This window comes from Marmota marmota, unplaced genomic scaffold (assembly GCF_001458135.2).
Source record: "Marmota marmota marmota unplaced genomic scaffold, marMar, whole genome shotgun sequence".
Classification (NCBI taxonomy): Eukaryota; Metazoa; Chordata; class Mammalia; order Rodentia; family Sciuridae; genus Marmota; species Marmota marmota.
Window position 1 is genome coordinate 52,405,485 of NW_025999842.1, and position 27,397 is coordinate 52,432,881.

The window sequence follows — 27,397 nt, forward strand, 5'->3', positions numbered from 1 at the left end:
AGCAATTGATTTTCCTGTATGAAAAATTATCTTGACATGCCCCCACCCCACACACTGCCACCATCTTGGATTCTGTTTGGCACAAGGGTGTCTGCTTGGGTCAGACCTAATTCACCTGCACCAAACAGAGAGAGATGGCAATTTCCCACTGCAGTACTTCCTTGAGCAAAACCCAAACCCCCTTGGTATATTTCTGGTATGGCAGGGCCACCTCGGTAAAATATAGAAGGAAGCAGAATAAATTAGGTTTCTTTTGAGTGAATCTACCCTATGAGTCACTGACTGAGAATGTTTTGTTTGTTCAATAAAATTAAATTCGACCTCTTCTCCAGAATAGGCAAAGCTTATCTCTTGTGACTTCATTAAGGGGGTTATTTCCTCTCATTGCCACCCCACCCTCAAAGTTTCAGGAGATAAAAGGGATTCATCATGGTCCCCATTCTCCTATATATATGAAAAAATAGAGAGTATCCCTTTCCTTAACATCTTCCCGGTTTCCAGATTGAGATCTCAGGGTTAACACACACAATCAACGAGCTCTTGTTTTCTTCCCAACTAGCAAACCAAATTGCCTTGGGGCACCTGGGTGGTTTATTACTTGTAAGTAACTTTCAGAGGGAGGACAGCAATTATAGAGGAAAGTCCTAAGGGGAAGATGGCTCTTGCCATGGCACCTAGCAACAGCCACCATAACATTGAGACAGGAGGTGTTTAATCCCAGGCACAGGATGCATGAAACCAGGTGTGCAGCCCTCTTAGGTAAGGCTCTCCCAGGCTTTCAGTCTCTGGAAAGCCTAGAAGCACAAGAGAACTACTATAAACACTAGAAATAATAGAGACCCTTAAAAACTCAGCCACAGGCCACCGCCTCCCTTCCTCCCTACCATGGTTACCCCCACTTGAAGCTGTGAGCACACTAAACTCCCACTGCCCCGGGCATGCAATAAACCATTGACAACACAGCTTTGGAATCAGATCTGGCCCAAATCTACTGTTTTTGTGAGCTTGGGAAAGATGCCCAAACTACTTAATGTGTCCACATGTATGGAAAGAGATTATAATGCCACCCTTCCTGGGTTGTGCTGAGAAATCCATGAGATAAATGTCTCCAGCAGCCTGTCTTGCTTATAATAGGTCCATAATAAATGTAGTTAAACTTTGGATGTTTTTCTCTGGGTCTGTTGTGCACACCCCTCCCCAGCCACTTCTCCATGGAAGAAATTATTCACCCTTTGAGCCCTAGCCCTGGCATCATGCGCTTGGTGAAGTCTTCTTCAACCCTCCCGAGGGCCCAAATGCTCATTCTCTTCATGCTCTCAGTCCATCTCCAAGAAAGCATCATCATGCTATCACTGCAAACTCATGGAACCTGAATCTGTAGAAAACAGTATCTTTTCAAAACATCCTGAGCCAGCCAGGCATGGTGACACATCCTATAATCCAAACAGCTCGGGAGGCTGAAGCAGGAAGATAGTGAGTTCAAAGCCAGCCTCATCAATTTAGTGAGGCCCTAAGCAACTCAGTGAGACCCTGTCTCTAAATAAAATGCAAAAAAGGGCCGGGGATGTGGCTTAGTAGTTCAGTGCTCCTGAGTTCAATCCCCAGTACCAAAAAAAAAAAAGAAAGAAAATTAAGAAAGAAAAGTCCTGATAAATAAACCTGGTTCAACGCCTTCCATGAGTTTTTGAGAATCACTTATATATGTCAATAATAGCAAACAATAATAATGGCAGTTAATATGTCTGAAGCCTTTAAGTACTACACACTGCCTTATGTGCTTTGCAAAGATGGACCTATTTATTTCCCACAAAACCCTTATGAGGCAAGAACTACCACTGAGGGTGAGGAAACGGAGACCGTCAGAAGAGAAATAACTCATCTAAGGTCACCCAGCTTGTAAGCCAGAATTCAAACCCCCAAAATATGGTTCTCCTAACCATGGTGAAATATATTTTTTTTACATATGAATTTAATGTTCAAAGGCTATGCATGTATGCAATGGACTCCTTTTACCTGAACTCTCTATATAATAATTACTCCTTTCAAATATTTTGTTGTAATTATTTTTACTTTTAATTAATAATTAATTAGTAATTATTACTTTTTGGCATTAAACTACTTCATTATCTTTGAACAAATATTTCTATAACTTAATGTGGAAATATGTGTTTAAACACCTAAAATAGCAGGTTTTATAGCAGTTCCATTGTATTTTTCAATATTCTTGCTGCTTTGGCAGAAAGTGACAAATGACAAATTTCATCACCCGACCTGTGTTCTTTGATAAGAAAAAGAAGGGTGTGGTGGTGACAACTGAGGATACTTGTAAGCTGTCCCCAAAGAAGAAGGAAATGGAACTACTATTGTGACAAATTAAAATCAGATTTGTGTCTGCCACCAGTTGCTTTAATTTTTCTCAAGGGGGAATTGGTTATTTCCTGTCGTGCAAATAGCACATCATTGAAAGACACAGTTTCTAAAAATGTTTATAATATGTTAAATAAAAGAATAGAATATGAAATATTCTATATCTAAAAAGAAAATCTCAGTTGTTTATGAATATATGCCAAAAATTTAACATGGCTCATTTTTTAGATGATTATTACTTCCTATTTTTTTCTGCCATAAAGCATATATTTCTCCAAAGTCAGAAAATAATGAGATTTTGGTTTTTGAAAAAAGCTCATTGTCTTCCAAAAACAAGATTTTGTCCTAAAAATGAAATTGCAGCCATGGGCCAGCAAACATTATTTAATAGGCCACCTTGGAAAACCAGTTGAAATGGTGACATTGGATGGCCATCCAAAGCTCTGTGCGCTATTTTACAATGATGGCTGGTCATGTAAAGATGAAATTTATTCCAAATAACATGAAATCAAATTGAAGTAAGTCTTGGAAATATGGTGATGTAGCTCTTGAGCAAAGGTACTCAAGAGAGCATTCAGCCCAGTTTTTCATTTGCAATCAAAAACAATACAACATACGCAAAGGCTCCTTGCGGGGTAACGAAAGAGTTAAAAGCCAGCATTACACTGTTTGGCATTCTGTCTTCCTATCAACCACATGGCCTTTCTTATTTAAGTCTTACCTTGAATATAGGTATAACATTAGTTTTACGCTTGCAATGAGAGAAACCGTAATTCAAGGATTCCCCTGGAATTGAGTGGGACTGGTCCAGGGACAGCTGCTGGGCTTAGATTCTGGTAGCAGCTTCCTGCATGCTCAGGTCCTGGGCTAGAAGAGGGGGCTTTTCAGGAGTGCAACCCCACAGGACTGCTGGCAAGGTAGTGAGTAAATGAGGGGAGAGGTAGGACAGCACCAGCCACCATAGAACTTCTCAAAAGACGCAGGTTTGTATCATCACTGTTATTAGTATTCCCATTTATCCACTATTATATGTAGAAATGCTCTGATGGGTGTACAGTACTTAACAATATAAAGCCCTTGATTTTTATTGAAGAGAGTGAGTGGTTTATTAGCCCTTTTTATTTCCCAGTCTTTCAACAAATATTTACTGGGCTTCCCCTACTATGCCAGACACACCTTCCAACATGTGGTTAGAAATAAAGCAGTAGGGCCAGGAGCAATGGTGGATGCTTGTAATCCCAGGGGCTCGGGAGGCTGAGGCAGGAGGATCATGAGTTCAAAGCCAGCCTCAGCAAAAGCAAGTCACTAAGAACTCCCTGAGACCCTGTCTCTAAATAAAATACAAAATAGGGCTGGGGATGTGGCTCAGTAGTTGAGTGCCCCTGAGTTCAATCCCCGACACCCAATCAATCAATCAATCAATAAAGCAGTAGGAATACAGAACAATAGATGGAAAAGTGGAGTTATGGAAGGGGGGTTAACTTGTTTTGGGGGGTTTGACATTTAAGCATTTGAAAATTGCCGTGAGAAGGAGCTGGTTGAGAAGGGACAATAGAAGAGAAAAGTCAGTGCGGAGATGAAGCATCCTGAGAGACAGGAGGGGAGGACCAGCCTCAGGAAGCACAGGTGGGAAGAAGGAGAGGAGGGACGCAGCCTAGGAAGTGTCAGGTTTCTTAGCAGAAAGGTAAGGAACTTCCTGTGCGGTGATTTCTCGTCGCTTTCTAAAGCAGTGAGCCAGGTGGAGGGTGCTGGAGAATGGACAGCCGGAGAGGCCACCAGAGCTTGGTGGTCATACACGGGAGCCAGTGGAGATAAGCCTGCCCCTCTTCCCACCACCCCCACACTCCCACATCTCCCCCCAGCAACATTAGAACTGGAAAACAAAACCCTCTCCTCTTTGTGCTAATTTGTGCTCCATGGGAAACAGAATCTATCAAGAACGTGCAGCAAGGAAAACAGTTTCACTCCCAATGTCTGCCTTTGCACACCCACCCCACTCCCATCCACAACTAACAGCATGCCTCAGGAAGACAGCTGCAGATGCAGCTAATTCGTTACTGGACCGAGGTGGGGAGATGCTCCCTCTTTGCTCTTCTGCCCCCAGTGGCTCTGGACCCAACAATTCTAGTGTCTTTTCTCATAAAAGCACCCCCCAAAAATAAAATAAAGTAGAACACACTGACCTTCACATTGCAAGCCCTGGCAGCCTCCCTCTTCCGCCCCCACCCCCGCCCCCCACCGCCACCCGGCACACCACTATTTGACAATCCTTGCTATGTGAGGCCTGAAATTGCCCCCATCTCCTCCCCTCTCCTTGTCTCATTCTTTCTTTTTGTGCCCTATCATATCTGCTTTATCTTTTATTTTGGACATAATTCTTGGAAAAGACTAGAAAACTAAAACTCTATCCAAAAACAAATCTTCCCCTTGGAAGACCCAAAATAGATCCCCCTGCCTCTTTAAGAAGAAAAGGTAAACCAGATTAAACAATTCACATTTCTTGAGCAGCTAGTGCATGCAGGTTACTAAGCTATGGGAGATAAAAGATGAATTAGACATTGTGGAAAATGGCTGGAACATAACTAAATGAAACACCAGATATTTTGGCAGATGCTGAAGGGCCCAATGCAGAAAGCACTGAACATTCTAGTGAAGGACCTCGTGGAGAGGGTGGCATTGGCACCTGGACAATGATTGGGTTTTTCTAAGTGGGTTTTTTTTTAAAAGTGTGTTTAAAATACAGAGCAGGAGTGGGAAGGGCTGGGTTCGTTCAAAGGGCAAGTGCCTTTGGATTCTGAAGTGAGTGTGTGGTATTGAGGGGAGGGAGCTGAAGGTTGGAGGGAAGGTGATCAAACTGATGTGAGATGAGGCTGAAATGCTTACTAAATGAGGATCTGTTAGGCAAGACCAGAGCCCTTCTTCAATGCCAGTTTATAATTTACTCTTTAAAAAAAGAAGAAGAAGAAGAAGAAGAAGGAGAACTGAAAGCTTGTGAGTAAAGAAAAACACTCTCTCGCCCTCATATTTTTCATAGTGATTGCTTCTGTTTAAAATTAAAACGGGGCTGGGGATGTGGCTCAAGCGGTAGCGCGCTCGCCTGGCATGCGTGCGGCCCAGGTTCGATCCTCAGCACCACATACAAACAAAGATGTTGTGTCTGCCGAAAACTAAACAATAAACATTAAAAAATTCTCTCTCTCTCCCCCTCCCTCTCCTCTCTCTCTTTAAAAAAAAATTTTTTTTGATATAAATATTAAAAAAAATAAAAAAATAAAAAATAAATAAAATTAAAACGAAGTCATAAAGAAATGGCCAGTTATTCCTGAGTGTGCCACAAAAATGCATTCTCTCTTTAACAAAGCACTCTAGCCTGCTCTCCTGAGATCTAGACATTTTTTAAGAATATCCTTTATTAAAACTGCTTATGCTCCTCTCCGTACTCAATTCAAATTTGTTGCGTAGAAAGTTCAGGATCTCAATCGAATATCAATATAGAAGTGTAATTGTTCAACTGTATAACTATATATTGCAATGCTAAAATTAGCTAATACTTACTGAAAGTGTTCTATGTGCTAAGCACTTAGTATGTAAAGCCTTATTTATCCCTCTTGACAATGTGGTAAGTTCTATTAATTATCATTATCCTCAGTTGACACCAAAGGCCATGGGGACGCTGAGTACAAAGGTCCACACAGCCAGATTGGGCTTGGCCAGTTTGCCAAACCTGACTGTAGACTCTAGAGACCATCCTCTGTACCCCTCTGTGACAGGCTTCTTCCTGGATCCCTGCTGATGATGCCTGCTCCTCAGGCAGGCCTCTGGACCACCGAAATACTCTTCTTCACTCACTTGTTCATTCAGTAGATTTTTTCCCTAGCACCTACTATGTGTCAGGCTCTGTTCTTAACTGCTCAGCACCAGCAGTGGAAAGGAAAGAAAGTTCCTTTCTTTAAAACATCTCTTCTCTAGGAGTGTTTTCTCTATCACCTTTATCCCTCTTGATTATGGCCACCCTTTTTTTATGGAGGAAATATCATGTCTCTAGAATGTCAACATTCTTCTTCATACCACTGCCAAAATATCTTCATATTCATGTGAAAAATCATTTTCACAGGCAAATAGATTAAGATACCTCAGTGGGAAATGTCTTGAAAGATAAGGGTGGCTTAATATATGGAAAGACAAACAAGCTTTAGTCAACTGACTGAATGAACGTTCTCTTAATTGAGAATTTCCAAACATGGATAACTTGTTTTGAAAGAATTATAACACAACTCAAAACTCCTAACAAAATAAGAAGCTATTTGGGGCATAACTTAGTTTTTCTTTCGTGATTCATTACTTCTCATAATCTTAGAATGTCTCAGAGTCAATTATTTTAAACAGTAATTATTAACTGGAACTTCAAAACAATCTTTGTGAATAGTTGAACTTTTATATTGTTAAAATTTCCATTTGCTGAACCAATAAAAGCCAGCAATGCCACCTGAGATTTTGAAAATAATCTAAAGCAGTGGGATTTTATTTCAGCTCTTTGAAAATGACTAACAGAAGAACACAATGGATGAATTTCATCTGACGTTAATAGCTGAATATGTAAGAAACACCCACTCTATGGAAATTAATAATAAGATGTGTCACCATAGTCTTATGACAAGACTGATTCTCTGAGAGTATTTTTGAACTCTCTATTGAACAGATCTAGCCACCTTAAATCACCTTTTAAGATTATTTCTGAGAGTCTTAAATAGAGAAGATTAAGAAAATGAATACCTATACTTCTTGAAATAATAATTAAGAGTCTTTGGTGACCATTTATCCATTATATTAATGGCATAAATAATACGAAAGGATGACTCAATGGCAATTTAAGGACAATTTAAATTACCTACAAAAAATAAAAACTTGGGCTGGAGAATTTTTTTTAATTCTTAAATTCTACTCCTTAAATTGTGGAATATAATTTTAAATGAGACTGAGAAATATATGAAAAAAATCAGCAAAAAAATAGTATCATAAAAATATATTGTTATATTAAAAAATAGGCAGCCATAGGGATAGGAAAGATGGTGGAACGAGATGGACATCTTATCCTAGGTACATATATGATTGCATGAATGGTGTGACCCTACTTTGTGTATAACCAGAAGTTTAAAATTTTGCTCCATTTGTGTACAATGAATCGAAGAGCATTCTGCTGTCAGACATAACCTGATTAGAACAAATAAATAAATTTTAAAAGAAAAGCTAGGCAACAAAAAAATTACAATCACTTTGCCATATAAAATTAATGCCAAATGACAGGATCAGATACACATATCCTCTGTCACTAAACCAGAGCCATCTAACTGATACAGGATTTAATACCACATCCTCATTTATTTATTTCTTTAGACTAATGAAGATCAATTTTCTTTTATTTTGATATTATATTGATGAAGTATAATTTCCAGAAGACACATTTTTATTTCTATGTCCTAGTGCCTAGAGCAATTCTTTGCATATAGTAGGGACTTAACAAATACTTATTGAATGAGAAAACCAAATTATTTAAGATGTTATTCAAAAAGACTTGTTGCTATGGAAGGCATATTCCATTTTTACTAAAGGTAAATTATACATAACATCTGACAACTATGGCTAGAAATTTTGCCCTATAACAAGAAGTCTATGTACATAAAAGAATACACAAGAGTGAATCTCACCATTGTGTACATCCACAAGACTGGGATCCTAATTAGAATAAGATACATTCTGTGCTTCTATAAACATATCAAAGTAGATTCTTCTGTCATGTATAACTAAAAAAGAACAAATAAAACAAAATTTTTTTAGAAATAAGTCTTTCAAAGAAAAAATCAGTAAAGGATAGTGTATTTGTCTGTTTTCTGTTGCTAAAACAAAATGCTAAGATCTGATACTTTATAAGAAAAGAGGTTTATTTATCTTGCAGCTTCAGAGGTTCAAGACATGACACCAACTTCTATTCAGCTCTCTGAGGGCCCTTCAGCTGTGTTACATAGTAAATGACATCATAGCAGAAGCATGTGCAGGAGGGAGAGATTCTATGGTGGCACAGGCACCAGAGAGGCAGGCAAAAAACCAGTCTTGCTCTTTATAATAACCAGAGAAGAAGGACTCACTAGGATCCCACAATAACTACTTTAATCCCTTCCAATGACCTAATGATCTCCCATTGGGATTCACCCTTAAAGGTCCCACTACTTCTTAATATCAATACACTGAGGACCAAGCCATCACTGCCCTAGAAGACATAATAATAGAAGCATCTACTGCACCTACATGCAGAATCCCTGTGAGTGTGACAAATGCAGATTAACACAGGTGCGTTATGTTGGAAACATAGTCAAACATTTCCTAAGGTGGAGAACAACATCTGGAAAAGTCCTGTCCACCACTTCCTCCTCCTATCCCACCCCAATATTTCTTGCCAAAACTACATTCTTCCCTTAATCCGCATAGTAATTGCATTTTTGAAAAGCAAATATTAAAACTATAAAATTCTTTGTGGCTGGCATGGTGCTGCACATCTGTAATCACAGTGGCTGAAGAGGCTGAGATACGAGGATAGTGAGTTCAAAGCCACCCTCAGCAACAGTGAGGAGCTAAGCAACTCAATGAGATCCTGTCTTTAAGTAAAATACAAAATAAGGTTGGGGATATTGCTCAGTGGTCGAGTTCAATCCCTTGTAACCCACCCCCAAAAAAAGAATTTTTTTGTGCTTATATTTAAAAGAGATAAGTGGGGTTAGGTTCCAGATTCTAATTATTATAAATAGGCTCTTCACCTACATGAATACCTGAACAATAAAAGAGAAATTGAAGGAGGTGCAGGACAATTCTTGGTTGTGTAGAACATCCCTGGCTCCCTCCCACTAAATTCCACTGTAGCCTTTTCCTTCATTTCAACTACCAAAATTGCCCCCCGGTGTTTCCCAAATGTCCCCTAGGGAGTAACGCCTCTCACATTGAACTCATAAATCCCAGCAGCACTTAAGTCTTAAGCTATGCATTGCTAACTAATGTGTAGTTATTAAGCCACTTTGGTATTTTTATTTAGTGATAGCTTTCAGTTTTAAAGTGTCTTAAACATAAAATACAACTTCTAAAGCTATTATCATAACATTCTGCTTTATTATTATAAATTCTTATTATTTATGGCTTGTTAACCATTAAGTTTCTCTTTTGACTTGAAGTTAACAAAGAATGGATTTAAAGTAAATTTCAGAAAGTTTCATTGCTCTTAAGAAAATTATTTCAGAATTGGGGCTCCTGAGAGAATTAGAAATTAAATATAACTAGAAATATGGTTTCTGAAAATGAGAAACTTTTAAAATAATCTAAGCCTCCCAGGGCACATTTTGACAGATGCATAATCTTTCAAAGCAGATCTTTGGCATAAAATGTTGAGTGGGCTTTGACCAAGTCGTGCTGACAAATTTGCAACTGCAGCATTCATTGGGACATATAAGAAAGAGAAAAAAAATAATAATGAAAACGTTCCAAGGTGAAGGACCTTAAACTTAACTGAACTTCTGAACTTTGCACCCTGTTGTGATGTTTCTGACACTTTGAAGAATAGCTCTGGATGGTCTCCAAATAGCACACTCCTCACTCTCCATTCTCCAACAGTGTGAAATCTGTCAACCCCACCAGGTCATCAAGAGGGCAGACTGCTGCTTGTCATTACTGAGAGGGTGCTCTTTAGGACACTGAAAAGCTAGGCTGCTTTTACAGACTGGCACCTAACGGACTGATTTCTACTCACTTGGAAAGCCAGCTTAGCACATATGTGTAAACCAAATATGCCCAGTGCAAGTCACCAGGGTAATGATTTGACATCCATCTCCCTAACTCTTGTCAGAAAGATGATCATTTAAATTAATTAATGCAACTTTGTTTGCAAAGATGGAAAACTTACAACACATTCCTCAGTTCCAATTAGAACCTGATTTTTTAAAATTCTGTTACCTATCAGATTGCGATAGGTGTGGGAACTGTTTTAATGCCTGTACTGCTTGTTATAAGGTTCTTTCTGAGTTGCTTAACCTTTGGTACTCTATTTCTCCACTTTAACCCTAGAACCACAGCAGGTATTAGTAGGTTATTTTGTTTTAAGAAATGGGGTTCCCCCAAGGAATTACCAAAGAGATAAAAGTTTTTCTTTGATTTTCATCTTCTTTACTCATTCCATTGTGCTCAGTGCTGGGAATTAAAAGGTACATAAAGCATAGGCCCTGCCCTCAAGGAGCTAACAGTTTAGTGAGTAAGAAATACAACTAGATATGAAAATTCTAATAAGCATGCTAACTGCTTTGCTGAATATGAATTGGGTGGCATTGCTCTGGGGTGTTCAGCACAGAACATCAGCCACTGGAAAGAACCAAGAAGGCCATTCAACCTTTTTCCCCTCTTTCTGTCCCTTGCCCCACCTTCTACCCTGTCCCAAAGCCCAGCCTCCCCATGACTTCCCTTCTGCGTAGTACTCCACACTTGGAACTATTCCTTCTACCCCCCCTTCCATCAGGAACTATTCATCTGGCTTTGCCTACCTAATTGCAAGTTAATCCAAGATATTTCCTTTGAAATATCTCCCAGATGATGTTTTAGTTCTGACTGGAGCTCTCCTTACACACAAGCTGGCCTAACTCACATGCCCCATGTGGGCTCATTTCAATTCTTTTGCCCAAAAAAACTGGTGAGTGGCAGAACCCACACTTGAACCTCATTCTAGGCCAAGCACCCTTTCCTTGATATTACACTTTTTAATTGCCTCTTTCTGCAGTTTGGATGTGTCCCCCAGAGTTTATGTGCTGGAAACTTAATCCCCAGTGTAACAGTGTTGAGAGGTGGGGCCTTAAAGAGGTGGTCAGGTCATGAGACCTCTACCCGCTGGGGTGGATTAATGCCATCATGGCAGTGGGTTCATTATCACGAGAGTAGGTTCCTGATAAAATGATGAATTGGGTCCCTTTCTTCACTCTTCTCTGCATTTGCTTCGCCACTCTCACAGAAGGTAAGGATGCATGGGGTGATACTGTAAAACGCCCTCACCAGATGCAGGCCCCTTAACCTTGGATACCCCGTTCCCTGAACCATTAAAAATAAATTTCCTTTCTTTCTAAATCACCCAGTCTGTGGTATTCTGTTATCACAGCAGGCAATGATCTAAGACACATCTCATCATCAGTCACTGAGTGTAGACTCTGGCCCCTAGACATCCCTCTGGCAGAGATTCCAGGTAGAGCATTAGGACTATGCTAAGGTTTACCTCTGTGGCCATGCAACAGACACCAGGGAGAACAGCAGGACCTTGATGGTGCCATAGCTGCCCCTGGATGTCCAAACCCTGCTGTTGACTAGCTATACTACCTGCCTGCTTGAAAGGCCTCTGGAGGCCCCAAGAGAGTGCAGAGATTTCCCCCCACGGTCACTTCTTCAACTGTGACTGCCATGGAGGAGCAGTAATGAGCTCTGCTTCTTGATGGGGGTGCTCTTTGCAGGTTGAAGCTCCATGTCCCTCATCTTTGTATCAATGACACCCAGCTCAGGGTCTGAGCCAAAGTAAATTTCGTGTTTGGAGAAGAGAAACAGGAGTTACTGAAGCCATCAAGGACAGTTATTCTCTTTAGTCATTTTGCAAGTCCTTACCTGAGTTGTTCTGGAACTATCATGCCTCTCCCCTTCTCCCCCTCGGAGTCTCCTCCTTCAGACACAGCAGTGACAACTCCTCACTCTGAGCAGTGCTGAGTCAGGAGGAGGGAAGGCAAGAGACACAGCACCAACTCTTCACATGCTTCATGGTGGTTTCTATGCCACCTTCGCTCCTTGCCATGTACGTGCCCACAACTTCTCCTTGACTAGGTTTCTCTGTAGCTTTAGCAGGTTGTGTATATATTCACATTTTTTTTCCAACGTAGGCTTATATAAGCTTGTTTTTAGAACTGTATGATCTCTTGAGCTCTTAGATTAGGAACATTCTTCTGACTAACCACTCTCCCTACCATCATGCTTAACTTCATCCAAAAGGAAAAGCAGGACTAGTTACCAGGAAGAACAGGTTCATGAATGACAACTCTCAAACCCATATGGGAAGCACAGGATGGTGGGAAAAAAAAATCCTTGCCTTTCTTAGGTTGCCTTTTACTGAAGCCACCTCCTGTGGGTGTTTGACCATCCCTTCTCCTTTTTTTTTTTTTTTTTTTGTTGTTGTTGTTTTGATTTGTTTTGTTTTACCACTAAGCCAAAAACCCACCTGCCCCACCTCCTTTTTAAAATTTCTTTTGAGACAGTTGCTTAGGGCCTTACTAAGTTGTTGAAACTGGCCTTGAACTTGTGATCCTCCTGCCTTAGCCTCCCAATGCGATACTGTGCCCAGTTTGTCCCTTCTCTTTTGGCCTCCCTTCCTCATTCCTTTTCTCCTGCTCTGCCATCTCACCCTCTCCACCCTGCCACACACCCTAAAGACATACCAGGTACCATCTTACCTTTATCCCATGTGGAAAGACAGGCTCCTGACTCTACCAAAGGTGAAGGGCGATACGAATGACCACATTCTTGACAGTGGCACACTTGCTAGAAAAATAACTTTCTCTTGCTCATATATTTCACCATATATTATAATTTCTAGGCATTTTACATTAAAACCTCCCTTATCCTTCCCAGCTAAAGTAGAAATCAAAGTGGTGAAAAGGTTCAAGAGCTCATCCTACCATGTTCCAGGGAGGAAATGGGCAGAATCCCAGAGGCCATGGCTTTCCTGAAGCAAGTTTGCATCCTAAGAGCAGCACAATAAGCCCAAAGCCAAGATACTATGTTCCTTGGACTAAATGCAGAAATAGTGCTTTGAATATTCTATACATGCAAGCACGTCAGTACTTGGCAGAGTCCACGCTCAGCTGATATTTGTTGGGGGAGCCTTTCCACACAAGAAATCAGATAGCCAATTAACTCCTCCATTTCATTCATTGACAACTGCCAAAGAAAAGCTTACATATATTAGATAACCATTCCTGATTAGAAGACTACTGAAAACTATAAAGGTAATGAGTTATATTTAGATAATACGTAAAAGGCATCTGTGTTTTCTAGAGGGAAGGAAAGAAGAAGAGAATGACCATGAACTACATGAAACAAGTAAAACGATGTCTCAATCGGCAGACGTCCCTTTGGGTACAATTCGAGTGACTTTCAGGCTCCAAAATGGTTAAACAGGAGTCCTGTACACATCCTGTCAAAATTTTATTTTGAGCAGCCTGTTTGCCCAAGTACCTCCCACTCCTCCCACAAGCGGCTGCTCTGCTCTATGTACACAACAAAAAATGTTTGTCTTGTCCAAAGCTGCAGGCACTAACCAATGTCTGTGAATTTCTCTGGGTAACAACATAATAATCAAATCATATTAAGTCAGTGTCAGGATGACATGTGTTTTCAATTTTAAAACCCACAAGTGATTTATTATTCATTTCCTAATATTACATTTGTACATTTAGTGAAACAGGAAAAGTTACATACATAGGATCACTTCCAAATTTTGCCATGAAGTTATTTCTTGAGTTATTTTCTAGTGATTTTATGGTTGTCTTTCAGGATCAGCATTTCAGTATTCTCACTCTGACATTCCTATTCAGTGATACCATTTTACCCTTCAAACTTTAAGTCTTTACTGACTTTAAACATTTGTATTTATAAGTAATATTTAAAATTTCTTTTTATGGTTTTTGTTTTAGTATATTTTTGTTGTAGTAAATAACATGAAATCTACCCCCATGAATTGTTAAGTGTACGGTTACGTCTTATTACTTATTTACTTCTAAGTACAGTATTGTGCGGCAGATCTCTAAAACTTTTTCACCTTACATAAACTGAAACTCTACACCCACTAAACAGCAATTTCCCATTTCCACTTTCCACTTTCTACTTCTATGATTCTGGCCACTTTACTATCCTTTTTATAAAAGGATATAAAATTGAAACCCCTCAAGTACTGATATACCACTATACCCCAGTGAAAACAAGGTTCTGTGCTAGCATTACCCATGTCTCCTACTCTACAATTTCCTGTTTTAAAAAAAAAAGTGGGTATAATGAATAGCACATCATCTTCAAGAAGAGATGGACCCAGGTTCCAGTCCCTGCTCTGCTACTTACTGGCTGTGTGACTTTGGATAAATCAATACACTTTCTGAGCCCATTTTTTTTTCATCTGTAAAATGTACCTATGAATCCCAACTTTACAATATCCACTTTTAGGAAAATTAAATGAAATGACAAATAGAAATCACCTGATATATACTCAATATTTCTTAATTCCATCACCCCAGCCCCAAGTCCTATTTCTGCTATGATGGAATACGTTGACTGGGAGGCCAATTGTGTTTATTCCAGATTAAGTACATCTATTATGTCTTTGGTGTAAGGTAAGGTACTCGTGCAAGTGAACACTGCCATCATCATCAAAGACAAGTCTTTCTTTGTTTTGATCTAGTTCAGTGTGGATGGGACCTTGAATGGGATCTTGTTTCTTAAGTGTCCTACGCCAAGAGCTATTGATGTGTCTACTCTTAATGTGCTACTATGATCCATACAAAACCATGGAGTTCTCTGCTGGACTGAGGGTGGATATTTACATGTAAAATATTACACTCTACCCACATGTACTAACCATTTATAAAGCCAGAAGATTCACTCAAGTGTAATACAATTCAAGCAAAATCTTTATTTTGCAACCTACAAATAAAGAGGAATTTAGCTTACAGGACATTTCCTTTCCAAAGAATAAAGCATAAGGTATCCTTTTCTGCACGTTATTAGGATAAAAGTTCCTATTCAGACCTCTACCATTGGAAAAGTGAATAAGTACTAATCTACCATCATTCTAAAAATGCACTTATAATCATTGCATAAAATCCAACAAAGTCAGAAAAGAAATAGAGGTTCAAGCTCTACCCAAGGCATCACCTCTGTTATCTGTTGTGTTAGATGAGAGAATCTTATCTGCTCTGGATAATTTATTTAATTTAATAATCACATGTAATCAGGTAATGTGCTCCAGTAGTTAGGAAAGCAGCAACACCTCAATAAATAATCACCTCTTGCCTTCATTCCTTCGTCCAGTAAAGACTTTTGAAGCCAGGCACCATGCGGCCCAGCAGGTCTTACAATGTGTGCAACATTTGCTTACAAGGCAGGCTAAACTACTACAATACCAATGGCAAAAATTTGAGGCTCACAGAAGCATCTGAATGCATCTGACCAGGAGGTCGAGAGGCAAAAGTTTGAGGTGAGCATTTCAGTGGGTAGAGATAGCATTCAGGCACATATTGAAACAGAAAGCCATGAGGACAACAGCAGATCAGAGACCTATCTGTCTGCAGGGAACCTGTAGAAGAAGATAAAAATGGAAAAAAATAAGTTGGCATCACATTGTGGAAGACCACAAATGCCAGAGTAAATAATATGAACTTAATCAAGTAGACATTGGGGAGCCATTGTAGGATTTGGAGCAGAGGACTGACATGGTAGGAGTGTGCTTGAGGAATAAATCTGTCAGTGGTAGGAGAGATAGATTGGAGGGGGTGACCAGAGGCAAAGACTTAGTCCAATATTCTGAGACGGGGGTGTGCAGTAGCAGACATGGTGAAAGCAGAGAAGCAGATGTACATTACAGCATACATCTGGAATTTCTGTAGTGAAACTTAACATCCAAACACATATCTCCAGATAAAAGACCACATTTATTTTAAGTATATGCTGAGCACTGGGAGTTACTGCAGCAGTTTTAAACCTCTGGAGACGTAGGATCAACTGAAAGTTCGGTCATCTCAATTTGCTTACCACAAGCCATCACCCTCAAATCTGTATTTGCTAAACATTTCAAACTCCAAAGCGGAGGGTTCAATAAAACCACATTGTGCCTGGCACATATTTCTTCTCTAGGACTGAGGAAATTTAATCTGTTTCCTACTAATTCATTTAAATTTCATTCAAGCTGAGATTTTTTAAAAACCTTCCTGTTGCCCAAAGAAGCCTTAAGATATTCCTGTGAAAGACTTTTTCCCTTCTGACAAAAAGGAAACAACCATTCCTGACCCCAGAAGTTAGAAATTGGATGGAATGGGTTTTTATGGTAGGCAAAATAATCAGAAAAAAAGCAGTAAATTTTGCCAAAAATCAGTATGTGGTGTGGTTGAAGAGGACAAGCACATAATCCTCTCTAACACTTTGCTTCCACTAGGTAGCAGGTGTGGAAGTCACCAGCTGGGGAAGGAAAAGTCCCTGATGTCCCCTGACTCATCACTGTCAAGAACATAAAAGAAAAACAGCAATTGAAAAAAAAAATTAAATGTTAAAAAGTTAGATCTTGAGAAACAATTTTACCCTGCCTTAAAGAACACTTTCCTCTTCCTCCCCCTCCTCCTCCCACTGCGTGGCTGTGTGGAAACAAAGCTCTTCTTCTGGTGACAGCCATCAAGACGTCGTGAGCATTCCTCATGCACAGAAGAGCTAATGTCATGGGGCTTTAATAAGTTCTGTTCAAGGCCTGAGTTTGGAGAACTTAAAATAACTTCTTAGCTCCTTTAGACTGAAATCCGTGTCCCAACTTCTAGTTAGACTTTTAAAATGTTCATGTGTTCTATTTTGGTTTGAGTTTCTTTCCCACCCTTCATTTTTAGTGTTTTTGTTATTGTTGTTCCTGATGTTGTGTTCTGTGTATGTTTGTTTTTTAGTGTTTACAACTGATTTTCTTCCTTTTCTATTAAAATCTGAGCCTAGGAAATACTCTTGATGTTTAGGAATTTATATTTTATCTCAATTAAATCACTTGGGATCTCAAAAGTCATTGGTAATAACTTTGTTTTAAGGATATATCTGCCCCCACTCCATGTGAGAAAAGCTCTACACTTAATGACCTTATGGACCAAATAATATAGGGTTGTGATCAGTTTCTACATACCATTTTCTGACTCTGAGAATATGTACAGGGAGAAATAAACAAATATGGCCATTTATGAGCACGGATGATTGGAGACTGGAAGAGATGTAGTATTTTATTTTAAAAGTTTTTTTGGCAGCTGATTCTCTTTGTGAATAAATGGAAACTTTAGTGTCTGAAGATGCTAAACTGTGAAAGGGTGGATTTGAATACCGAAGTCATTACAGCCAAAACCAAATTATGAAATTTGCTCAAAGCACATGAAAATGAATCGAAGTGTTTAATAATTTGAAATGAGCACTAGACTCATTCAGAGACTGACATCTTTAACACCTCATCAAAAAGACGAGAAGAAGTCTACACTGTATATTCTGGAAACCCATTAATATTATTTTCTACATATTTTCTACACACAACCTCTTCATTGGTTTTGGGGTTTTTTATTATTTTTTAAAGTAGTCTACTTAAAAATTATGTCTAACTGGCAAATGCATCTTAAATTAGGCTGCTTCAATCTTTAAATCCTTGGGTCAGCTTTCAAGAAAATTGTCATCCTGTATAATTCCACTAACCTTCCAACTTTGCAGGAATCCTGAACCCCAAACTAGTAGAATGTGTAATAAGTGAGAAGAAGCTATGTTGCAAACCTGCTACTCCTGTCAGGACACTTCAAGTAATTAACTTTGTCTCATCTTTTTAAAGCCACATATTGAAAACTGCAAATTTCTCTCTGATTTCTCAAGGGTTCAGCTTCTTGAAGTTAGACTAGAGCACACATCTCAGGAAAGTAATTTAATTTCTTTAACACGTATTTGCAGGGTATTGTGGAAATCCAATGAAGACTAACAGGAATCTGGTCTCTAAGACCTTACAGACCTGTGAATAAGAGCAAGCTTTGCGCCATATGGGGTACAATTGAGTGTTAGAATGGAGATCAATTAAATTAAATGGCAGTGGCAAGATAACCTGAGCCCTGCAATTGTATTTTGGGTCTCACCAAGAAAATTATTTCAAAAAGTAACATGTAAGTTTTATCATCTTATATACAACTAAAGAGAACAATTTTTTTTTAAAAAATTTAAAAAGTTTTATCCTCTTGCCTTTTATAAATTGGCTTATTATTGAAAAGGGGCACCTGATGGTGATGTTTCAGTAAACTAATTGAATTTGTTTCAATTAAATCAATAATTTTTTATTTAATTTTACTTTTTAATCAACATGTAATAATTGTGCCTATTAATAGGACACAGTATGATATTCCAACACATGCATACAGTGTGTTGCTATAGTTTACAACAGCCTGTTACCTACTTCATCTGGAAGAGACGATCTCAAAAGCTCCATACATATATTAGAAGAGGGAAATACTAACAAACTTTTTACCATTTCCATTGTCTATATGATTATGCATTAGATACCAGGAGTTACAGTTTGTTAAAATAGTTTCTGACCTTGAGTGTAATAGTCATTAATACCAATAACTCAATGGTATAAGATGACATATTAAAAATTATGTAAGAAAAGAATTTTAAAAGGCTATGAATATCCACTAGCCCAGTAAAGAATTTCAATAATTATTAATACAATAATTAGCAGAATAGGGCATTTGTTAGTACACTATTTAGTAGTTTTGGTTGGGTTAATGTTCAAAAGTGCTGATATTAAGTTGATGTAATTGGAGTTCCATATTTACTTGAGGCCAGTTCTCTTCACTTAAACATAAAGCTTTCTTTGTCTTTAGTATCACCTGAGAGACTTCTGCACTAATTACTAGCTACTCTACTTTGGGAATAGTTGATACTGATCTTATTCAAGGAATCAGGTATACAATTGACAGAAACTACCTCATCATATAGGCATACTTACAGCTTTTTAAAAAAAAATCTCAGGTATTTATACTAGGTTCAAAGTTTCTCCTAGCACTAACATTTATTATCCCCTATAAAGAGAATATGCCATAGAGAAGGTACTCAAAAAATTTTTATGAACCTATTTTGCACTTAAGCCAACTCCAACTTGTAAATTTTAAAAATTACCATACTGGCAGAGCCAATACAAACTTCATAACCCTAAAATTAGTACCAGAGTAGTGCAAAAATGTGTTAATATGTACATATTTGTAATATTCATAAAGGAACAAGTGGACAGAAAATGAATTTCACAGTTAGGGTCAATGCTTACATAGATGAGGAAATGGAACATTCTAGAGCACCTTTGTGTAACTATTCCAAATGAGAATTTGGAGACCATGAAACAATAAATCCAAACAAAGATGAATGCCTCTAAGTAATGATTTTTTTTTTTTTTTTTTTTTTTTTTGGTACTGGGGATTGAACTCAGGGGCACTCAACCACTGAGCCACATCCCCAGCCCTATTTTATATTTTATTTAGAGACAGGGTCTCACTGAGTTGCTTAGTACTTCGCTCTTGCTGAGGCTGGCTTTGAACCCACGATCCTCCTGCCTCAGCCTCCCAAGCTTCTGGGATTTCAGGCATTTGCCACTGAGCCTGGCTAATAATGATTTTTTATCATATAAATCTCACTTTCACTACTAGATACATTACTAAGATGCCATAGATTTTCCTGAGCTGAATTTAGCTGAGCCATCTGTAAGACTTAGCTTAACTAATAATTTAAATTGTTAATCCAGCAATGCATATGATCATACTCCTAATTACTAAAGTACATATGCTAGCTATGCACAGAAAGTCCTTTCAGAAACAAAGATGTCAGAACTTACACAATGATTGATGACACATTTCAATACTTAAAAGAGTAGTACCTAGTACTGTTATACAGAATGGTGATCTGCTTTCAGATACTTTCTTTATGGATTTTTTTTTCCTCTCAGCTACATTTTCAGTTTCTTATTCTTTGTTTTTATTATCTCACACAGCACAAAAATGCTTCTCAAATGACAGTTGAGTGATTAGTAAAAATTAATATTGATTTAAATGACCATAGTTTTTCTGGCATTATTTCATTTTTTTTTCCCCCTTTAGGGAGTTACCTTGAGGATTTTTTTTCATTTAGTTTTATGTATGACCCCCAAATAGGAAAAGAACATGTTATTATCTTTACCAATGGCTATCTCACGTCACTTCTGAATAATTGTCAAGAAAAAATATATTGGAGCTGGGTGTGGTAGCACACGCCTATAATCTCAGTGCTCAGGAGGATGAGGCAGGAGGATCAAGAGTTCAAAGCCAGCCTCAGCAATTTAGTGAGGCTCTAGGCAACTCAGTGAGACCCTGTCTCTAAATAAAATTAAAAGGGCTGGGGATGTGGCTCAGTGGTTGAGTGCCTGTGGGTTCATTTCCAAGTGTATGTGTGTATGTGTGTGTGTGTGTATGTATATATACATAACATAGGAATAATTGTTTTCATTTATTTATTGAAAGAATGGATTTCCTTTTATATGAAACTATCATCCCATTTCTCCTTATAGGAGTTGACTGTACTTGATGTTGTTTTAAACATAATTTTTAATTTGTAGAAAATTTTCAAGAATGGAACAAGTCACATACTGTTTTTCCATATGCACCAATTATTATATTTTACAATATTTTCCTACTGCTATAAATTTTTTTCCTTAATCACTTGAGAATTCGTTTTATACATCATGCCCCCTTACCTCTAAATATTTTAACCTGTAGTTCTCAAAGAATAAGGACATTCATCTGTGTCATTCAGTTATCGAAATATATAAATATGGTATTATTATCTCTTGCATAAGTCTATATTTAAACTTCACAACTTATCCTAAAATGTCTTTTATGAACATTTTTCTCTGATCCAGGCTCCAATTCAGGATCACACATCACATTTAGTACACTATTATCCATTATTCTGAAATAATCTGTTATCCATTATTCTGAAATAATACCTGACACTATCGTTATGTTTCATGACATTGACATTTTTATAAGAGTACAAACCAATTGTTTTGTAGAGTTTCTTCAACCTGGTTTTTCTGATGTTTCCTCTTTATTGGGGTTAGATGTACATTTGGGGCAGGAACACTCTATCCTTGATGTTTCTTTAGTGTTTCACATCAGGAAGTGCATAATGTCACTTTCTCCTATTATTGGTGACTGTTGAATACTTTGTAAAAGATTGGTGCCCCTTCTACATTTGTCCACTATAAAGTGACTATTTTTTCCTCTCTAATTAATAAGTCATTGCAGGGAGATGCTTTGATATTATGTAATTATCCTACTGCTTTTTAAATTTCCCTTAATAACTTTAGTAGCCATTAAGGATTCTGGCCTGATTCAGTTATTACTATAATGTCTGCAAAATGGCAATTTTCCAGCTCTATTATTTCTTCTACACTTTTCAGTTGGCACTCTTTGCAAAAAAGAGCTTTCCCTTCTTATTTATTCACTTTCTTGCTTACTATCTCTATGGACTTGTTAGTTCTTATTTCAGTCAATGATTTATAACATGTTCTTCCTTATTTATTTTGTGACTCTAATATTCCCATATTTGCTCAGAGGAGCCTCTTAAAATTTGTTTCCTCTGTTATTTTTAAATAATTGCGGCATTTTTAAGGTATCCCTTTTTTTCTGGTATAACAAGATGTTACAGTTCACCTTGTCCATTTGCTGTTCCAGTCCTAAAAAAGGCCACTTTACCAATGCAGTTTGATCGCTCTTAGTGAGAAATCATATTTAAAAAACAAAATCTGGGTGTAGATGTGCTTATTGTTACCAGAGAGTTGTTGCTTGTAGGCATGCAATAAAACATGCTCTTTTTAAGTATATAATTCATGGTCAGCTCTCAGTCCTCATCATACCTGATGAACTAGCATCATTAGATACTTAGGATCACACCTGGATCCTTGTTGTATTTCCTCACTGGGCTCCCAAGGAACTCCATTTCTCTCCACTGCTACCACCATTGTCCAAGCGGCCATTTCTCCTGTATTATGTCAAGTAATAGATCTTTCTGCATCAAACCTTTTTCTTAAATCAGTCCTCAACACAGAAGCCAGGATGGCCTGTTTAAACATAAGACTGTTCTTACCACTTTTCTGCATAAAACTTTGCCATGGCTCCACAGAAAGGCTAATAAAATATATCATCTTCATGCTCTCCTTTGATCTAAGACTTCATCTCTCACTCTCCCCTTTTCTCTCCTCTCCATCCACACTGAACACAGGCACTCAATTTTTTAAATAAAAGAACAAACCACTTTATTCTGTACTTTGATTTAATAAACTCATGGAAATGAGTGAAAAGCCACCCGCAGAATGAAGCCCATGTCTACCATTTTTAATACTGATGTGTGCCTAAACACAACTTCAGTGGTACTCTACTTACTTCTTTGTGTACATATCTGCCTCTTTTCTTGGTCTCTAGATTCATTTTAAAATAAAAATTAATTTCATTCAGGTAGCAGTTCCTGAGAAGAGTAGGTCTTGCCATCTCTGAATCATGTATTTGCATGCATGATACAACCTACATAATGAATCAATGTTGGTCATTCACTGCCATTAGGGAGTGCCATCGTTTCCTCTGTTTCTGGCATTTGTTATAATTTTGAGTTCCATAGAGCAAAAGAAGAGATGGGAGAAGGTATGACACAAACCAAAATCAGCTTATATATGAGCTGTACATTTTCCTACAAGAGTGTTAAATTGACTCTACATCCAAAATTGGCAGTAGATGTCACTTAGGTGGCCTTAGAGTGACTCAGAATTTCCGCTGAGGTAAGAACTATCTTGACAGATATTCAAATTACATGCCTGGCACCTTTCTGGACGATCGTCATGATGTTGACAGTCAAGTTTGGAGAGGTACACATGACAAGAGTATTAAAATATCTCTACTGCCAGATATTTATAGTGACCAATAGAAGAGGATACACTCCATTAGAAAAGCAAGCATCCTCTTTGCTTCTTGAAGGGGCATTTAGATCACTTTAGCTCTGAGATTATTGATTTCTGTGCTAAAGATATTCCAGGGACATTAAGAAACATTTTTCTCATGGCTCTTCTAATTTAAGTGAAGGGGTTCATCAGACTGGAGAGAGAATAGGGTGAGAACTTGATCTATATTTTTGAGCCTCAGTTCCAATGTAGCAGGAAGAAAAAGCAAAACTTCCCATTTCAAATGTATGCAGAAGTATGTGAATTTCACCTACTAAACATACCAGCATCAACAACAACAAAAAAAGTCTTTAATTCATGAATTTCATGTTTTCCAAAAGTACATTCAGAAACATCTTGACATTTTAATAAATGCCATACATATAAAATATTATTTATGATCTAGAATTTCAAATGTAGAGTTAAATAGACCATATTTAATTCAATTTAGCCCTCAAAGTATTGAGTATTTTTTGTACATTATATTTTTACATAATGGAGAAAATAGGCTCTTTTTTAAATATATGAACTTCTGCATTTGATTCCATAGATACAACACACTCAGGGGAAATTGGCACCAAGAAAAAGGTGAAACGACTGTTAAGTTTCCAAAGATACTTCCATGCATCGAGGCTGCTTCGTGGAATCATACCACAAGCCCCCCTCCACCTGCTGGATGAAGACTACCTTGGACAAGCACGGGTAAGCTGGTACCCCTCTGACTACCTGCAGTGGGTCAGAGCCAACAGCCTCTGTCTCAGCTAATAGTACCTGGGGGTGAGAAAGTCCTCCTCTGCTTCAGAGGAGCTCTGTGACTCTAGGTTAGTTACTCAACACATCTGGACTTTCCCATCAATTATAAAATGAAAGTAATAGGAACCCTCAACTCTTAGGAGTAATGCCAGCATCGCAGGTTAAAACATGCTGTTTTCTAGTGGTGTTCATGTGAGCTAAGTACATACCTCACCTCTGAGCTGCACCCCTAGCCCCGAGGTAAAACATGTTTATATGCTTAGTATTCTCATGCTTGACACATTAGCTATTTTCATTCTTATAAATGTGCAAAAAAAAATATTCACACAACACTAAGTAGAATTTTGGACTGCTAGATTACTAATGAGGGAATTACTAAATTTTCTAATCCATTTAATTATCTCTTGTAATAATGACACTGAAAATAACTCAATAATTAACCACTCTCAATTCCACATTAGGGTATTAACTTGGTGCATTATCCCTTGTATTGTTTTTAGTTCATTCAAATAATTTTTAATAACTAACTATTTTTGCTCTACATTGATCTGACTGAGGTAAAAACTAATGACAATCCAGAAACAAAAATAAGCCTAAATTGCCAAAGGAATTTAAATACCTTACTTGCTCTATTATATTAGCTATATACTCTTACGAAATCTATATTATTAGCCCAGCATGGTGGCACATGCCTGTAATCCCAGCAGCTCTGGAGACTGGGGTGGGACGATCATGAGTTCAAAGCCAACTTCAGCAACTCAGAGAGACCCTAAGCAACTTAGGACCTAAGTAACTCAAAGAGATCCTGTTTGCAAATAAAATATTTAAAAGGGCTGACAATGTCACTCAGTGGTGAAGCACCCCTGGGTTCAATCCCCAGTACCAAAAAAAAAAAAAAAAGAAAAAAGAAAGAATTAATAATGATTAACATATATTATTGAAAAATGAGCAGCAAGTAATACCAGAAAAACCATTCTCAATATTAGGTCTACAAAGAAAAAGAAATGGACTGAAATTGAGTGAACACCTGTATGTATGTATGTGTTTGTCTGTGGGTCAGTTCGTTGTTAATTATTTGGTTGGTTAATGGTTGGATAGTTGGTTGGTTGAAGAGAAAGCTAGGCAAAGCACCCCAGCACTGGAGCATCAGTGACAGAGTACTCTTGGGGAATTCCATTCTCAGAACAGCCACATCTCAAAAAGGGTGACATTGAGATGTAGAAAGAATAGTAAACCAGAAATTCAGGTATCAGAGGTCAAGTGCTAGGTCTGCCTATGGTATCATGTGATTTTTTTTATAAAGTTCACTCAATCTAGACTTCAAAAATCCCTTCAATTTTATGATACATCATAAAGGTGTTAGTGGCTTTGTGAGGTATTTGGATTTTGCAGTGGGACACTGGAGAAGCCATTCAGGGGCAGGTAAAGGACAGGGAGTTGATCCTTACATGAGTCAGGGGTCTGTGAAGAGAGGTGAGTATAGTTTCAGAACTATACTAAGGACAGAATCAACAGTTTTTGTGTCACCATGAAATTTCAAGCATGTGTTATTTTTAAAAAGAAAAATAGAATAAGTCTGCATTGAAATAGGCCTTTAAATTATGCAATACATTCAATTACCCAAACTTTCCTGCACAATGGTTAATTTCACATTCAGTCCACATTGAGCGAAATAATGTGCTCAGCAAATACTTTCATTTTTAAAAACTGTGTTGTAAACCTCTTACCTTCAATGCATAGTGTTTGTGATGTAGATAATTCGCTGAACTTCAGTTTTACACGCAAACACAGGTATTCATTATGAATGAGCAGTGTTCCAAGCACAGTGTGACTGTACTTGAGCCTCATGACAACCCTCTGAAAGAGAATTATCTGCCACATTTTTCAAATGCAGAAAGGGAGACACAGAGAAGTTAAGTAAATGTGACCCACAACCCACAGCCAGAAAGAGACATGGCTATCATTGAACCAGGTGGTTTTTAACTCCACAGCCTGTCCCTTGAGTTGTCATTAGTGGGTAAAGTGAGATTTGATTTACTCCAAGCCAGTTGCACATAGAGAGTAATGCGCTATTTCTAACTTTTTAGTTGTTTAATTCACTGTGTTTCGAAGTAAATGTTTGAGTCTCGATGTGATTCATTTGGTGCTATTTTCTGTTTGCCTTTTCAGCATATGCTCTCCAAAGTGGGAATGTGGGACTTTGACATTTTCTTGTTTGATCGCTTGACAAATGGTAAGCTACCCAAAAGAATTCTCACTAAAATACACACCATAAAGTGGGATTCATTTCATGAGAAACAAATTTTATTTTTAAACACTGTTATTCTTTTTCCCTTCTTTCCTCACTTTCATAAATCTACAGCCACTCCAGAAACATCAGGGCATGGGAAAATTAATTCAGTTGAAGAATAAGGACTGAATTTAGCCTAGAATCTTAGGACAGTTTCCTTCTGACCTTGATGATCCCAAAGGAATTAGGAAACCACAGATTAGATTCTTTCCTTGCGGAACACTTTGGCCACATCCAGAAGTAGGAAGTTCATTGTTAGTTGATGAAAACTGGAAGCACAAAGGCACCTCTCATCAGTGCTGACCCTCCTAGGGAGAGGCCCTTGCAGTGTTTCTAGGTAAGAAGAATCTGTCGCATTGCAGGTGTTGTCCAAACATGTTGGTGTCCTCCCAAGAAAACAGTGGCTAAGCAGAAAATGTAGATGTTAAGGCTGCATCTAAAGAGAAAGTAAACATTCCCAGTGGTTTCATTTCTTAAATATTTGTGTCTTTAAAGGTCTTCCTTAAAATCTTATTGTGTTTTCAACTGCCCATTTAAAAAAAAATGATGATAAGTTTAGGGAGGCAGTGAAAATCATCACAGTTAATGCTGATGTTGCTATGTCCTATCATCTACCAAACTTGGGCTTGAAGTCATTGCAGATAGTTTTCTCACTATTTTATTATTTAGAAAACACTGTGTAACCAAGAGAGATGTAGCCTAAGGTCATGAAACAGACCCTTGCATTGTGGAAAGGGAATAGAACGTATAGGGATGCTTCCCACAATCTAGCATTGTCACTTTGCTCAAATCAACTGAAAATGGATACTAGAAAATTAAATTAACTGTGAATAAAAGGAACTTTTTAAAATGGAATTTGTTTAAAAGAATATAATCAAGACTGCCATAGAAATAGGAAATGAATGCACGTCAAAGGTTTTATTTTACTCAACTAATTAAGAGATCCAGTAAGATGTTACAACTAATTCAAAAGGAGACTTCAGCTGGGCACGATGATGCACACCTGTAGTCCCAGATACTTGGGAGGCTGAGGCAGGATCCTTTGAGCCTAGGTGTTTGAGACCAGCCTGGACACAACATAGAGAATCCTCCCCCCATCAGTGTGAGCAACATAGAGAGACCCCCATCGAGAGAGAGAGAGAGAGAGAGAGAGAGAG

At 38.1% G+C, this 27,397-nt stretch overlaps 1 protein-coding gene across 2 annotated transcripts in view; it reads left to right on the forward strand.

Annotated features, from left to right (window-relative positions):
• Pde7b (phosphodiesterase 7B) overlaps positions 1–27,397 on the forward strand; it is a 304,672-nt gene that overhangs the window by 236,658 nt on the left and 40,617 nt on the right. For both annotated transcript variants that reach the window (XM_048798732.1, XM_015497760.2), the window contains 2 exons: positions 23,748–23,899; positions 26,120–26,183. In XM_048798732.1, coding sequence (XP_048654689.1) covers positions 23,748–23,899; positions 26,120–26,183 — 216 coding nt within the window. The remainder of the gene's footprint in view (positions 1–23,747; positions 23,900–26,119; positions 26,184–27,397) is intronic.